General features: G+C 43.8%; 1 protein-coding gene across 2 annotated transcripts; it reads right to left on the bottom strand.

Moving 5' to 3' along the window:
* Positions 1-2,102: 2,102 nt before the first annotated feature.
* LOC306928977 (carboxy-terminal kinesin 2-like) lies at positions 2,103-10,144 on the bottom strand. 2 transcript variants are annotated; one of them, XM_079509306.1, is made up of 17 exons: positions 10,027-10,144; positions 9,822-9,854; positions 9,595-9,702; positions 9,075-9,162; positions 8,810-8,869; positions 7,702-7,924; positions 7,173-7,338; positions 6,766-6,954; positions 6,181-6,294; positions 4,951-5,034; positions 4,665-4,862; positions 3,622-3,786; positions 3,326-3,464; positions 2,985-3,124; positions 2,780-2,853; positions 2,573-2,648; positions 2,103-2,258 (listed from the first exon to the last, which is right to left on the bottom strand). In XM_079509306.1, the coding sequence occupies exons 2-17, from the start codon at positions 9,825-9,827 to the stop codon at positions 2,214-2,216; spliced, it is 1,875 nt and encodes a 624-aa protein (XP_079365432.1). In that variant the 5' UTR covers positions 9,828-9,854; positions 10,027-10,144; the 3' UTR covers positions 2,103-2,213. The 2 variants fall into 2 exon arrangements, with proteins under 2 accessions (XP_079365432.1, XP_079365433.1); XM_079509307.1 differs by lacking the exon at positions 7,173-7,338 and having other exon boundaries at positions 6,766-6,880.
* Positions 10,145-17,740: the final 7,596 nt, after the last annotated feature.

Below are 17,740 nucleotides of genomic sequence, written 5' to 3'. Positions count from 1 at the left end.
GACACACATGACTGGTTATGGGAGACGGACAGGAAGTGGAAGCTGTCAGTTTTACTGTGTTATTGTGGGCAGCGGTGGAGCTCCCGGTTGGCGCGCAAGCCATGAATACATCAATACACTGTGATGATAACTAAATAAATATACGTTGGAAATACAGCACGCCTGAAGACTGTCTACTTGTTGTGTGATTGAACGGCACGTTACAATAGTTCAATCCAACGCAATGAACGACACGCGTGGGGTACCCCTTAGTATTTATAATCCTTCAAGAACACTTTGGAATGATCTCACCGGTCACAGCAGCTCTGTTAGCCTCCAACCGCCGGCAGATATAGATTCCAACGTCGACCCCCGACGGCAGCAACAAGCGCGATGCTTTACCCGACGGGCACGACTGTTCTCCAAATGTTACGGCTGCAGATAAATGCGTTTAAGCTTTACTAACGGTTCAAACGCTATCTGGCGCCTGGAGCTCCTCTTCTCCTCCGTGCAGGCCTACACCCTGTTTGTTTGGGAGAACTCTCCCGTGTGTCACTTCCTACCTAAGTAAACTTGGGTGGTGGCATCAATCACTGACACCTGTCAATCACCCTTGTACCAGCCCCGTTACCTTTCATATATGAATAAGAAAGAATAAGACTCTCACAACCCACATGTTACATAGCTCTCGACAATAAATAACATGTACAGAAAATAAAGCAGAACAACATTAATAATGTGCTTTTGTCACAACGGGATGTCAGAGTTTGTTTCCAAGGTATTTCCCATTAAAATGGTGGACTTCCTCACAGCATAATTGCTTGGTTTTCAAGAAAGAAAAGTCACTTTGGCAATGAGGGAGAAAAAAAGAAAAATAGCCGTCTGCCTGTATTTATATCTACATATACACCAACACACTGCTGCCGTAGTATTAGGAGTAGTTGGGGAGAAATGTCAATTTGCCATATCATTTCCAGAGTGATTTACATTAAGCAAGAACAATATGGCAATACAAACTAGAAAGGCTTACATATGCCCCTCCCACTGATATTGCCAGCCAATTACAATGTCACGTCACCCCTGCGATCATGCGTATTGCGTAAGTAATTCGGAGGGGATTTATCCCCCAAAAATCATGTTTTTGCGACAAACGGTTACATTTCTCGCATTTGCGGCGCCCCCTATGGATGAAAATGGAATTGCTTTTGGCTCTGGGTTGAGTAACCCACCCGTAACAAGTGATTCAAATTTGGGATGGATTGGACATTCCGTTCGTGATTTGTGGCGTTTTTTGTAAAGTAGGCCCCTCCTGCTAACTTCGGACGACGATTACGGCCGAACGATACGCACTATCAAAATTCCGCCGTTCGAGTTGTCATCGGAAAGGTCCGGAGATCATGTGTACAGATTTGTGAGATTTGGACAAAATCTGTAGGAGGAAAAGCAAAAAGTGTGTTTTGGATCAAATTCAAAATGGCGGAAAATCTATCATGACGCAAATGGGCGTGGCCTATATGGGGAGATGCGTCATGACCCAAGGAATCCAGGGAAAAAATAATTTTGATTTTACGACCTACGGTTCAAGAGTTATAAGCCAAAACGTAAAGTGGGCTGTTATAGCGCCACCATGAGGCCGACCGATAACATTATAAGTTAATTAATTTTAGTAATTATTATGAACCTACCCTCCAAGTTTTGTAACTATAGTGCTTACAGTCTCAGAGGAAAAAATACTTTAATGTGATTTTTTGCATTTTCCCATTCATGTCAATGGGGAGATTTAATGCACGAATAAATTCATATCAATTAAACTATACAACATTTCTCTTAGCAAAGTACAAGCACACCATTCTGATTTTTTCCGGTCGATTTGACATATGGCTCAAGTGCGTACAGTCAAAACTGTGGGAGGAGTAGCATTTCAAAATAAAGGTTACTCCAGGGTGAATAATAAAGTGTTACGATTACAATAGTCTGGTTGCCCTGTTAGGGCAACCACACTAATAACCAGTTGTCAACCTAAGGGTTTGCACACACCAAAAATATGCGTTTGACCGTCATATAGCCTTTGCACAAATATGTGTACCGATTAAACAACTTTCCAGAATACACAGAACTTTGTCCAAAAACTTTTATTGTAAATGTTAAGAAAAATCAGTCATTTTCAATTTAAAATGTTAAAAAAACCAAATGCTGCTTAGTTTCCCCATAAAGTACAATAATCCCGACGACGACTACTTCCTATTTGCTGAAGCCGTGCCAATGACGCAGCAATTAACCTGGAAGAGAACATAATGTTACATTGAAGACCAAACACTGAATGAACAAATGTCAAAACAAGCCGCAGCAACACGAGAAGCATATTGCTTAACTTTTCCAAAAAAAAAAAAGGATCTGCTTAATATATTTTAGTGTTGGTTTTCCCAAATATAGAATCATGAGCAATTTTACATACATTTTCAAATCTTATACTGCGCTTAAATGAAGTTTGGTTTCCATGGAGACACCAAATTGTGTTTGGCTAGCAGCCTGAAACCCAGTTTAAGCAGTTACAATGTGTGCTCAAGAAATACAGTAGATAAGTACTACCCACCTTGCTAGCAAACCTCAGGGAGTTCAAAGTCTCCCCAAAGTTGTCAGTCTCTGGGGAGATGTTGGCAAACATCAGCCTGATGGGGTGAGAAAAAGATCAGGTCAGGTAATGCATCCCGACAGTGTTCCAAGACAAACTAGTCAACTCTAAACTAAATTTGACATTTGTGGATTTCAGAATAATTGTGGTCTCCAGGTTCAAACTCACGTTTTGCTGTTTCCTCCCAAACATCCCTGAAGAAGATAAGTCAGTTTGGAATTCCTGTATGGAATGAAATTCTCCTGGAACACAAGGAAAATATGGTTTTAGCCTGGCCCAAAACAGAAGCTCCAGTCAAAAAGCAACAGATTGGAAATTAAAGTAGCATTCATAATTTCATATAACTGAGTGCAGGGTTCAGAGAATGACAGACCTTGTTTGCCAGGGCAGAGATGACAATGCCCAGCTTGGTGAGTGAGCCGTTAATGGCCGTCATCTCTTTGAAGCGATCACCTTGTGCCTGGCTCTTCTGAACACGCTCACTACCAGCCAAGTCCACCAGGCATAGGGTGGCTGTACAGATGAATACAAGTCAGCAATAAGAAAGTGTGATTGAGACAAACGTGCAAAACACAGACCGCCCCAAAAAGTAAAAAAAAAAAAAAAGTCAAGAAATTGTCTTTGTTTTTGGGCCTTGGGGCTTTGCCTTTGATAGGACAGTGGAGAGACTGGGAATGACAAGCAACGGTCATCTGACCTTAATAAAGTACTCACAGTTGCACTTCAGGTCCCTGCCTGTGTTCTCTCCCCTGATGTCAAGCTGGAACACTGAGTGGGAGCGAGAGGAGCGGTCATTGACAGAGGTCTGAGCGGTGGCACGATTCTGGTTCGCCAGGGCCATCAGATCGATCACCTGACAATTGGGGAATATAATTGGCATCTTTAGTCAGCTTGGGAGATAAATGAGCATTTACATGAAGTGCCACATCATGCTCAACACATTTCAATACCAGGTTGAAAGTTAAGTGGCTATGTAACAACTACAGACAATAGAAATAAGTGTGCTGTACCTGGTCCTCTGAAGTGACCTTCTTGTATGTAAGGTTTGTTACGGTTCCAGTGTTGTCGGCAGACTTCCGGATCTCGTGCTCAGGCCGGTTGCTGGCCTTGCCGGTGTAGAGCAAGTCACGCAGAGTCTCATTGTAAATCTCTACGAAACTTGCTGTGAAGGAGAACTGGGGGAAACGAGTATTAGGTGAGAACTTCCCTCCACAAATAGGATGCTCTATAGCAGGGGGTTGTAACTGATTTTGACCCAGGGACCACCATTCTGACTAAGAGCAACCTGGGGACCACCACTATTGGGCTGATCACCCGTCCCACATCTCTTGGAACAGTCCGGAAATAGCACTACTGTCCCGCAAATCAAAGATATGGGAAAATAATTGAGCATGCCATACCATAATAACAATCTTTAATCATATTCGAGGGCTTTGAGAGAAATGACTCCAGACTCTCAGAGGGCAGGTGTGTGTCTGTATTCAGCTGTGATGCTCGTTATGCATCAAAGCAATTATGTTTCTGCACTGCACTGTCAAATAGGCCGACACCTGGCTTTTGTTCAAGCTGTTAACTAGGCTACATTTGGTTGTATGAAACACTGATTTATAAATAAAGTACTTTTCAACTGAAGATTGAAAGAGCCAATGTTGATAATTTAATTAAAAAAAATCCCCGCAACCACCTGCAATACCTCCGGACTACCGGTTGAAAACCCATGCTCTACAAGTTACTTCAAAACCTAATCCCAAGGAATTTAAACTTCCATTAGACCACCCCCAGACTCGCATTGTGCAAGGATATTACAATTTAAACTCCCATCAGACGACCCCCCCCCCCCCCCCCCTCCTCTCTCTCTCATTAGCAGGCAACAGTGCAGCACCATCTGTTTCTGGCACGACAGCACCCCTACTGGTACTCATGACTCACAACACAAACATAGGTTAACACATAGTCACACACACACACACACACACACACAGGTTAACACGGACATTGCTGTTCCTTGGAGTGGTTACACCACTCAAAAAGAAAAATGCATAGGGTGACCAACCTGCCAGCCTTGCTCCTCCAGTTTCCTTGCTGCCTTAAACACCTGCTGCACTGCCCGTGGAATGACTCCCCAGCCATCTTCTGAGTCTTCTCCCTCCATGGTGTGAGTTTTGCCGCTCCCCGTCTGGCCGTATGCAAAACAACAAACGTTGTAACCATCCAGGGCCGACTGTATGAGGAGGGAGAGCTCTTCAAAGACCTGGAGGAAGGACAGCCAAAATAAATAAACAGCAAATTAAGATGTCTCACCATAACAGGACAATGAGTGAGTAAGAGTATATAAATACCTCTTGCTGCGAGGAATGGGGCCCAAAGACCTTGTCAAAGGAGAAGGAGTAGTTCTTCTGCGTATCTGTACGACCTGTATGAGACTGAAGGATTAAATAAAAGTTGATGTTATGTCCATTGTTTATGGAGGCAGTGATAAGAGAATGCAGGTATAAAAATAAAAACTAACATTGCCAATATGAATCCAGTGATGACAAAATGAGGTCTACTGTCTGCAATTACAGGTTGGCCCCCGATAACGAAAATACCCAAGTGGACCCCGAGCGAGAACCGCACAGGTCGGAATCGGACGAAATTGTCACGGATCCAGTCGGGTTTGGTTTAACTGAAAATGTTTTCGGAGCGGGTCGGAATCGGTAAAATGTCAGATACATTTCGGGACCTCTTTTTGGACCTGTGAAAGTGTGAAGAGCTCTAGTTCAGACTTCATGGGGTCAGTCATCTAGTATAAGACTCTAGATTTGGACATGGGTTCAGACTTGACTGCAACACTTCCCCTTTGAAAAATAGCAAGCTCACAAGTGGTGAAGTTCAATCATCATTAGTGGAAACACTTCAGTGAGAAATTGTCTGGGCAGTTCCCAGGTATAACTTCTGGTATGAGAAGAGTATAGTGCTCAAAGATTAGTTTGTTTTCTGCGTTGAACCTTTAAGTCATTGGTCTAACCCAGCGGTCCCCAAATATTTTTGTCCGTGCTCCCCCCCCCCCCCCCACGCTCAGTCTCGTTGTATTTGGCCGGAAATTATAGATTTTTAATATGATTATGGCAAATAATCACTGAGAGACATGCAGCTGCTGTATACTCCTGCAGCTGCTCTATACATCTCCTTACAACAGTGTTTTACCAGATTTAGCCATTTGCGCTAAACAGCATAAATGGTGCATTTATATAGCGCCTTTATCCAAGGCGCTTTACATAGACATTACATTCACACACATATGGCGGCGGAAACCATGCAAGGTACCAACCAGCACATCAGGAGCAATTAGGGGTTCAGTGTCTTGCTCAAGGACACTTCGACACCAACTCTGGGGGAGCCCGGGTTCGAACTGGCGACCTTGCGGTTACCATCCGGAAACTCTACCCCTGAGCCACCGCCGCCCGCACCAGCATAAAACCACCCTTTTCATGTCATGCACCCCGTAGAGGGCGTTTGCACACCACAAGGGGCTGCACGCACCAGTTTGGGAAGCGCTGGTCTAACCAATATAGGCATAATGGACTCACCTCCTCACTCTTGGCCAGAATCAGGGTCTTGTCATCATGGGCAGGGAGCTGGATGTGGCCACCCATCCCTCCAGCCAGAAGAGGGCGCACTCTACAGAAAACTCTGATGTTCCCCTATAGAAGGAAACCAGTTTGAATTCAAAACATGACAGGGTAAAAGACATTTCCCCATACATACTAAGACTAATAGGCACATTAAGAAATTAGATACAGTAACACATTAAATGTAAACAAACCCAATTTATTATAAATGGGGGACCTGACTCTTACAAACTAACCAGAAAGGAGTGGCTCATATTCTACCCACAATGGACAGAACAGCTACAAGTTCTGTGACTGTCTACTCTACACTTAAAGACTGTCTACTCTACACTTAAAGACTTCGAGACAGACTATGGCACCTATGGGAAAGCAAGGCTGCACACAATTTGTCCCATTTACAGTTCTAAAAATATCAGCAATACAACTGATGCTCATTACTGAATGCAATTCATAATTATAGGCACATCATGCATGCACGTCTATGGAGTGGCAAACACTTCTCTCCTTATATGCAGACAGAGCCCTACAATGCTAAAAACTTGCCTTGAGTTCCTGGATGACGTTGTGTAGGCACCGTCGCTCCATCTCGCCAAAGTGGATCTCATCCCTCTGGCGGGCTACCGTCTCCTGGCAAGAGGTCAGCTTCTCCTCAGTCTCTCTGAGTGTTGTCTGGGTACAACAGAGGTTTGTCTGGGTACAAGCCAGGCTGGACTCGGCCACAGACAGCTTCACCTTTGAGAGAAGCAGAGAGACATTTTAAGAACCATGGTTTTATACAGGCTTCCATCTGCATTTTTATTTTTTTAATCTAGGCTGTTGTCAAAAGGTCATGACTTTGAACCCTTGGCTTGACCATATGTGAAGTTGCGAACCTTGGGTGGGGAAAGCAAATGAGACAAGTGTGTTCAAGTTCAGAGGCTTTATTTATTGGAAATGGTGTAATAGCTTACCTTTAGAGAATGCAGCTCCCTTTCCAGATTTTCTGCAAGGGTCTCTGTAGCCTTGTGCTCCTGCTCCAGGTGCAACAGCCGTCTCTCCATCTCTCTATTGTTGCTGGTCATGTTTTGGAGATCAGCTTTGACCCTATACAGGACTTTTAGCTCAGCCTCACACTCACTGATGGGAAAGGGCAGGATTTTTTATTTTTCTTCAGCCAACCAACATTGGCCAAAAACTTTACAACAGACATCGTCGACATGGCAGTTATATTTAAGCACTTTGAACCTGGTGTCATAGCTTTGTAGATCAGCTTCCCAGTCCCCCCCCCCCCCCCCATATTTTTGGTCATGTCATTATAGCTTTGTAGATCAGCCTTTTTGTTAAATGAAAATAAGTTTGGCTTGTGTGTATCATATTTGCATACTGGTACATACGGTATTCATTGTAATCAACTTAAATGTCCATTTTCATATTATAATAATTAGTCTAGGACTCTGTCAGGATCAAACTATCGATTACACCCCTAGTGATAAGACATACCTGAGCCGACTCTGCTGTTCTCTGATGATGACGTCCTTCTCGGTCACTGCAGCCTTGAGCGACTCATTGCTCTGATCAGAAGACTTTACTTTATTCTGATATGCAGTGAGCTTGCCCTGCATATCAGCAACCTTGCCTTTTAAGTCCCAGCTAGGTCGCTTTGTTCCAGCTGACACACCTGCTTTTGGAACTGTGGCTGAGACAGGCCTTTTAGCAGCTACACCTGTAGGACATCAAAATGTGTGTTTCTTTTAGCTGTGCCAACCGCTCTAAATCAAGGTGCCACTCACATCACACAAGTGTTATTTAATTACTTTTATACCAACTAGTTAAGTTAACAATGTAATGAACTAAGTGCAAATAAAGCCAAAAGATGGCTTTGGTGTTGGAACCATTAACCACGGTTCAGGCATAAGAGCAGGGGCTAGGCCATTTTGTTGCAGGGCAGCACAGAGACAACATGGGTCTCTGCCTGGCAGACACCCAGAGCTACTGGGGTGTAATCAAATTACTTGAGGCCTTCCTGGGCTCTGTGCAGCACATAAACGCCTCAGACAGTGTCCAAAATGTCCATTAACAAACTGCACAAAGTCAAAGACTGGGAAGATTCATTTAGGTTACCCAATTTAGGTTGTTGTGCCTCGTGTTAACACTTTGACAATTAAAATCATCCATTCCCATTGTTGATGGGTGGCCTAGAGCTGACAAGAGTTTAACCTCTGCAGTCAGACTTAATGTAACAAATTAGCGGATAACAGCTAGCCTGGGCAGCATTCCTTTTCGGGTTTATGATCTGGTCGGGAGCCCATGATATCGTTACATCATGCTGTAGTCATTGTTTTGTAGTCAGGCCCTCAAATCGATTTTTCCCCATAAAAGCTGCAGGCTACGAGAGAACGAGTCACGCTTATTGTTATTCTTCTGGTTTGAGGGAAATGAAGTTCCAGATTGAGGATTCCGGCCTGATGACTACAACATGACATAACGATATGATCCACTCCAGAGTACAGACCAGAGCACACAGCAATTTTGTAACTCCAACTAGGCTTTCCTCCAGGGGGGAAATCCTGGTGACGCGAGGTTAGATCGCATGTTTCAGACAACTCACCTCTAGAAGGCCCAGCAGCAACAGTGGCAGCAGGATGGCCCATGGATCTGGCTGGTTTAGCTGAAAGGCACAGAGGGTGGCAGTGGTTACTTAATTTTTTAACTTATTCATAACAAAAAGCTTAAATTCTTGTCAAATGAAAGACAGTCCTGAAGATGGTTGGTTGGACCCTACACTCCAAATCTAGAGGAGTATATAGTTATATTTGTATACAGTACACAGTGACAGTCTCACACCGAGGATTTTCATTGTATGGTGAACTTACACACAGGGGGTCTGGCACTGGCCGCTGGGAGTCTCTTGGTGCCTACGATAGTGGCTGCTACCACCTCAGACTCCTTGCGCTGCCTTTTCTGCAGAAACGGCATCAATAATGGGTTAGGGGTCAGAACATGGTACAACCACAACTTTTTCCCAGCCCTTGTGGTTGTGATATTTAGCAGGAAATTAAAGTAATTTTTAAAGGTGGTTTTTAAACGGTTGCAATTCGAAACTGGCCTCCGTAAAATCTGAATCCCCCCCCCCCCCACCCCTTTTTCCCCACACTGTATACGTTTCTTTTCCCTTTTTACCTCCCTTATGATGAATTCCTGTTCTTTGACTATATAGAAGTGTCCATTTGTAAGTCTCTAAATGTTTTTATGAATTGAACAAGGTGGACCCCTCTTGTAAACAAGTGTAATGCTTAACTGGGTCGTCCACTCACAGTTAACAGTCTTTGTATTGAGTTGAAATGTACTGTGATTCTGCAAACTGTTAATACATATTTCAAAAGCAACACAAACCTGGGCAGGCTGGCTTTCATGGTTATCTGAAGCATTGGCCAGGATCGGTCTCTTTGTGGAGTTCATTGGCAAGGGGAGACGAGAGACGGCCTTGGGCAGATCTGCGTTCTGTTGTATATTATACACAAATATTTAAGTTAAATCTTAGAGCAAAGAACCACAGAGAAAAAAAAGTTACCACGATAGACCGTGTCGGGTAAATACATTTAACACCAACGGTGACCCACCTCCATTGTGTTCGTTTGCTCTTGATGTTCTTCCTAACAGAGAAGGCGATTGTTAATGTTAACTCACTGCACAGTATACGGTACATCAGTAGGCTATTTAGAAACAAACTAACATTTATCGTCAACATGAGACAGAAATCAGTACCGCGATTGCCCGTTGTGAATAATGTGTAGATTAATAATAAAATAAAAATAGTTTTCCTACCGTGTTTGCTTCAGTTTACTGCTGACTTGACTGGCTTCAGTGGCTTCTTGGCAACACCTAATAACTCTGAGACTCCAGGACAGCAGGCTCTCAGACAGGTTGAGTTGTTGCGGCTAACATACAATAACTTAATGGGCAGGAAGTCAGGCAGTGTATATCAGGCCACTGATTGAGGAGGTAGTGAGAGCAGGTGTGATTAGGGATTGAGAGAGAATGACAGCAGGTGAGGTGGGTGGATCCAATCATGTAATAGGCCAGGGGGAGGGTTGCTTGCTGTTGCTCACTAGGACAACTCTTTTCTACAGTCTGTAGATGATTACATGGAAAGGGATGTTACTGTATATAGGGTTGCATTACTCTTATTGTCTCCAGCAGGCCGAAGGCATGGGGAGAGAGTATGTTTTGCACTCCGTCCGTGTGTCCGTCCTTCCGTCCGTCCGTCCTTCCGTCCGTCCGTTATCAGCTAATCTCCGGCACCTTTGGCCCGATCCATGCCAAACTGTGCACACACACTCCCTGGATGCCAACGACGAACCTCTGCCCCAAATATTCCTCAACGGCCTGTTATAGCGCCACCATGAGGCCGATTTAGGCAAAACACATTTCTGTAGATAACTCGTACACATTTTATCCATACATCACACAATTCGGTATACACTATCTCCATAGTCATGTGATCAACACGGATCTGCACAATTTCCCATCTTCCATCCTGATTGGCTAAGATTGGCTTCCAAAGCTCACATAATTGGTCCGTTTCAAACAAAATGCCACAAATCACAAACACAGTGTCCAATTTCCATTAAATTATACACACACATTTCCACTAGGTCGAGGACGACATGCCGCTATTTCCCCCCCCAAATCAGCCTCATGGTGGCGCTATAACAGGCCAATTCCTGTTTTTACCTATAACTGCATCGATCTGTATACAACTTATGTATGCGCACTCCCTAGAGGCCATGGAAAAACATTTTCCCTGCATCCCTCCACATCTGTCGGTTATAGCGCCACCATGAGGCCGATTTCTGCAAAACACATTGTTTGATTTCATCCAAATCTCACGCGAATCGGTACACATGATCTCTGTAGTCATGTGATCAAGACGAGCCTGTTGGATTTCTCAGATTCTACACCGATTAGCTAAGATTGCCTTCCAAAGTTTTCACGAGTGGCCCGTTTTGTACAAAATGCCTGCTCATGTCCTGCTCATCCAGAATTCTATCCTCAGAGATGCTATGAGTGATCTGGCTCTGCATTTCCTCAACAAAATGAAGAAAATTGTTGCAAGAAACAAACAGTCACTGTTTGACCATCTGAAAGGCATCCAGTAGGACACCACTGCTCTGGGACAGTTTGGACACACTGCTGAGCATCTTCAGAGACAACATCCGCAATGACAGGTACACACACACACACACACACACACACACACACACACACACACACACACACACACACACACACACACACACACACACACACACACACACACACACACACACACACACACACACACACACACACACACACACACACACACACACACACACACACACACACACACACGGGTTTTTCAGGCCAAGGACCCCTTAGCTGAAGCAGGGACCCCCACTACATATTGGATATGTAACTCTTCTATTAGATGGCACTGTGGCACGCCATCCACACCCCCCCCCCCCCCCCCCACACACACACACACACACACACACACACACACACATCTAAGATCGGATCCTTATACCCCTTCCTATTGGTTGATTGTTGAAAACTCAACAGTTTTTCTCTCTCCACTCAGGTTGAAGACATCTGGCTGAGATTTGTGGTTGATTAAAGACTGAGCTTCTCTTCCCTGGTAAGTCGTGGATCTCACTGTTGGCAAACGATGTATACATACATTTTTTTTTAAAATGCAAACAAATGTGAATTTTCCTATTGGAATAAAGACCAAAACTTAAAAGGATCCCTGGCTAATAAGACAGATATGCCTTAAAACATTATACTTGCCCTCTATGAATAAAAAAATAAAATCACCATCAATTTCTTTCATAAATAGAGAATATTTCACTCAATATGGACTGCTCCCATCGCAGGTTGGTCCATGTGTGGTCCAGCCCTATAGAATGCATATTCTAATAAAAACAACTTAATACTTAAATTATAATATGAGCATCAAAGCAATATTTAGATACTTTTTTATTAGCATGTGCATTCAATACATTCCCTGGGGCTGGACCACACATGGACATATGACATATCATCAATTTGCGACAGGAGCAGTTCCTATTGAGTGAAAGATTATCTATTTATGAAAGAAATAGAAATATTTAAGGTGTTTTTATTTTTAGTTATAGAGGGCAAGTATAGTGTTTTAAGGCATATTTGTCTGGCCATGGATCCTTTTAAACAAAGAAAGATAAATCCCCTTTGGGATTAAACGAGTGAAAACGTTTACAATATGTCCATTAACATTATCCAAATTAATTCCTTTAAAAAAAACATTTTGGAAAAAAAATTGTTTAGGTGCCCACTCTTCCTGCACCCTTTTGCAATGTGAAATGCCACCGAATCTGTAATCCTTTTCCATTTTGATTCTGTCTGGGAGTCGTCATATGGGCCATGTGAAAAAGAATGCCACATCTCTTTTCAACTTATGACAGCTGATGCTTGTACTGTGAAGGCAAAAGTTTCTGAACGTCTCATCCTCCATTTTTACGCGTGCTGAAAATAGCCGATCTACTAGCTCACAACGTGTTGCGGAGGCGTGAGCTTGCAGATCAGCTATTTTTTAGCATGCGAAACGTCGTACGGTGAAGCATACGTCAGGCTTCCCTTTTGTTTTTAGCCGAGGCGACATACACAGTCAGACAGTTAGACACACATGGCTCCTCGGTGCAAAATAAACAGTGTACACTACCCGACTTTATGATAATAAGGTACAGTAGGTCGGGACACGGTATTGATAAGCTTCATGTTGTGCAGCAGCAGAAGCTCTTCCCACTCGCCGCTATGCCCGTGTCCATTCTCCAGGCTTTTTTGATTGATTGATTGAAAAATGTATTAACAGTTTGCAGAATTACAGTAGCCTACATTTCAAGCACAAACTCAATACAAAGGCTGTTAACTGTGAGTGGACGACCCAATTAAGCATTACACTTGCGCTGGAACAATGTTTATGTTTATGTTTATTCAACTTTCAGCATGATCACAGGTTTTAAAAGACAGGTGCCATTAAAAACACTTTAATGGCACAATTAACAATTATTTTGCCGATCACAAATATAAAACTTCAAATCTAAATTAACAAGCCACTCGTGCTGCCGTCTGCTAGCCTGGCGGGGCCAGCACTCATGTCTCATAGCGAGGATTCACTCACGCTTCCTCCCCGTATATGATATCATATGCGGGAGGAAGCGTCAGTGAATCCTCGCTATAAGTCTGGTCCCGCCAGGCTAGCCGTCTCCCACAAGGACCAAGTGACCGACCCTCCACTATGTCGGAACTAAAACCTGTACCCGTAAAAGTCGGTGGCCGGTGCCTAGGCTGTGAGAGATGGCATCGCACACGAGCAACCTGCTCCAGCACCCGGAAAACAAACACAAGCAACTTTTACACCGGGGACTCTAGTTTGCTCCACATCTGAAACGGAGAAGCCGAACCATTTCCAGACGACAGACATATGGTAGGCCTCAGGTCTACCATTCTGAAATTGAATTTAATAATATTTGGACTGCTGGACAGCTGACAGTAGGCTCTTTACTCTTAAAAAGAAAAATAAATATGTGTGCGGCCCAGAGGGCATCTGAGCATGTGCTACACAATACCTCTTACACCATGTGTCCTTAGGGAAACCGGGCCATTGTCTTGCCTTTTTTAAATTTGATTAATAATAATAATAATAATAAACTTTATTTATAAAGCGCTTTTCGAAAACAATGTTTACAAAGTGCTTTACAGTGTCAAAGGATAAACAACAATCAATTGAAAATGCATAAAAATAGACAGTGTAAGACAATAATAGAACATATACAGTACATACATGGACATGAAAGAAAAAAGAGCAATATGATGAATCTAAGGAAAGGCTTTAGTGTACAAATATGTTTTCAAATGTGATTTGAATGTTGACACAGAGTTAGCTAGCCTTAAAGCGAGAGGTAGGTCATTCCAGAGTCTGGGTGCCCGGGCAGCAAAAGCCCGGTTGCCCATAGTGACTAGGCGAGTCGAGGGAACTTCCAGGAGGGCCAGACCTGAGGATCTGAGGGTGCGTACTGGCCTGTAAGGTTTCAACATATCTGAAATATAGCTAGGAGCCAGGCCCCGCAGGGCTTTAAAAGTAATCAATAAAATTTTGAAATCAACTCTAAAAGACACTGGCAGCCAGTGGAGAGCAGCCAAGATTGGTGTAATGTGGTCCCGCCTCCGAGACCTTGTTAGTAGTCTAGCTGCGGAGTTTTGCACAAGTTGAAGACGGGAGATAACTTTTTTGTTGAGCCCTGAGTAAAGTGAATTGCAGTAGTCTAAACGAGATGAAATAAAAACATGAATGACTTTTTCAAGGTCTGCAATTTATAAAAATGACTTAATTTTAGAAATATTTCTAAGTTGAAAGAAACAAGATTGTACCACTTTCGTTACTAGTGCACATTAAAAGATAAATCCGAATCAAACATCACGCCCAAGTTGCGGGCCGAGGTCTTAACATTATTTGAGTGCCAAGATGTGAGTGGAAGGGGATGGTGGAGTGTGAAGGGCCAAATAGGAGGATCTCAGTTTTTGACTCATTAAGTTGGAGAGAGTTCTGGGACATCCAACATTTGATTTCAGATAAACAGGTGAGAATTTGGGTCATGTTACTGGTGTCACCGGGCTTGAGTGGAATGTATAACTGTGTGTCATCTGCATAACAATGGAAATTGATGTTGTGTCTGCGTATTATGTGGCCTAGAGCATATAGCATATAGCATATAGCATATAGATAGAGAACAGTAGCGGCCCCAAAATTGAGCCCTGGGGGACACCAGAGCACAGGGGGGCCTGTGAGGATGAGGCCTTCCCAATGACGACCGAAAAGCTCCTATCCATGAGGTAGGAGCGGAACCAGTCGAGTGCCCGATCCCTAATCCCGACCCATTTTTCTAACCGCTGAATTAAAATTGAGTGGTCCAGTGATGGCTTTTTCAGGAGAGGCTGAACCAGAGCTGCTTTAAGACTGGATGGAAAGATGCCTGATGATAGCGAGCGATTTATGATTGTTAAAATGTTAGGGCCTATTGTAGGCAAGACATCCTTGAGAACTCTGGTTGGGATAATGTCCAGAGGACAGGTGGAGGATTTCATCTTAGAGATGATTTTTTCCAGGGTTGGCAGGGGAATCTGTTCAAAATGGATCAGCAGTGTAGGGGGGGGATTGCAGTCAGCGAGGCCTCCAGGGCCCGGGGTAAACTGTTGCCTAATTTCTTCTATTTTACTAATAAAGTGTAATAGGAACTCTTCACACTTTTCAGGGGATGCTTCTAATTGCTGAGTGGGAGGTGGGCCAACTACAGAGTCTATAGCCTGGAAAAGGCTATTTGAAGTGACTAAATTAGAAAAATAAGACGTTCTTGCCTCCTTGACAGCATTCTGGTAGGCAGCCATGCTCTCTCGGAGTGTGTTGTAGGAGGTAATACGTTTGTCTTTATTCCATCTTCGCTCTGCTCTTCTGCATTGTCTTTTGCTCTCTCTTGTCTGCTCATTAGACCAATACAGGGCGTTAGATTTACGAAGTTTTGTTTTAAAAGGAGCAATTTTGTCTAGGATAGTAGTGCAATTATTGTTAAACTGATAAAGCAACTCATCAACAGAAAAGTGAGAGTGAGTGGTGGGATTTGTTGGGGCAGCTAAGAAGGCCTGATGGAACCGGCTGGCTGTGTTTGAATTAAAAACACGGGAGCAGGTGGATAGAGGGGGCTTGGGGTCAGGAGAGGGAAGCAAGGATCACAGCTCTATGGTCAGACCTAGGAAATGCTGTTGCTATAGTGCTATTCACATTAAAGCCAGATGATAGAACCAGGTCGAGTATGTGACCCTTGTCATGAGTGGGACTGATCACTGATGACAGATTGAACAAAATTAAAAGATTCATAAAGTGTAATAAAATCTGAGGCTAAGACACAAGATGATGCACAACATACGTGGGTATTCAGATCTCCAAGAATCAGAACCCTGTCGTATAGGGGCATAATGATGGTTAGTAGGTCTGAGAATTCATTTAAGAATCCAGAGCTTTTTGGCGGTCTGTAAATTAAAACACATAAGAGTGGGATATTGCCATTGATTAGAAATCCAAAACTTTCAAATGAGGAGAAAGTGCCAAGAGAAATTTGGGAACATTTAAAACTATCTCTATAGATAATGGCAAGGCCACCACCAGTTTTGTTTTTTCTGGGCTGATTAAAACAATAAAAATTAGGGGGACATGCCTCTTTAAGAGGGGCAGTGTTCTCAGGAGTTAGCCATGTCTCAGTAATCATAAATAAATCAATATTATTGTCTATAATAAAATCTCGACGTAAAAAAGACTTCTCTTTTAATGCCCTAATGTTCAGAAGACCCATTGAAATTGGGGGGGTGGCAGGTGGAGCAAAGTTGTGAAATTGACAGTTAATAGAGGGGATTATTAAATTGCTAAGGTTGACTGAATGTACTGGGCGGTCATAAATACAGGGCCTACGCACAGAACTAGCTGTTTTGGTGTTTCTGTTTGAAATACGGACCGGTATATGTTGTGGAGTGACAATAAGAGGAACAGATAAAGAAGACGTTAAGACAAGTGTAATTTGACCGACCGGCCACAAGGGGGCAGGCGCTTCACATGAAACTGAGGTGGAACCACACTGACCGGAAGTCAAGCTTCCGTTTGACCAGTTAGTGTGTGGGACCCCAAGTCAGGCGTGTGTGTCTAGAATGCGCTGCACATGAAATGATAGGGAATGATTCCCCAGTGTGCTAGGATGCAGGCCATCCTGGCTGTAAAATGCGTGGCGAGACCAGAACAGGTGAAAGTTGTGGATGTACGTTATATTGCACGAGGAGCAAACAGACTGGAGCCAGTAGTGGAAGTCCAGCAGCCTACCGAAACGGCTCTCCCCAGCGCGCAGCGGCGGAAAAGGACCAGACATAAAAATGTTTTTACCACAGCTGAGCAGTAGGTCGAAAATGATTTTAAAGTTCTTACGGGTCTCGATGGATGGTTTGTCATTTACGCCGACATGCAGGACGATCTTGGTGATGGAAGGAGGAAGCGATGCCAGAATGCGTATTTGCACCAGGATAGCAGTAAATTAAACCGTTCGTCAAACGCAAATTCCTGGTCACAGAATCGCCAATCACCAGCACCGAGGGGGGGTGCCGGAGACTGGATCGCCCGGGGAGACCGGGTCTGGGGGTCTTGTGCGTGGACAACGGGGCTTTGGACGAGGGCTGTTTACTTTTAACTCCCGCCATGCTCGCAGGGGTGGGCTGAGAAGCAGCGGCAGACCGAGCCCGCAGCAATGGGACAGTGGACGGAGGAGCGGGGGTGAAATGGACATTAATTTCACATTAATCGTGCAGCCCTACTTATATGATATCTCTTCTCATATCTCTCTAGGTTGTTCCAGTCATCCCGGTTCTCCGGAAGAAGAATATGGCCTGGATGCATAATGTGAACAAGGCACTTGTCCACTTCATG

This window comes from Electrona antarctica (genome assembly GCF_951216825.1).
Source record: "Electrona antarctica genome assembly, chromosome: 9".
NCBI lineage: Eukaryota > Metazoa > Chordata > Actinopteri > Myctophiformes > Myctophidae > Electrona > Electrona antarctica.
This window is presented reverse-complemented; position numbering and strand designations above follow the sequence as displayed.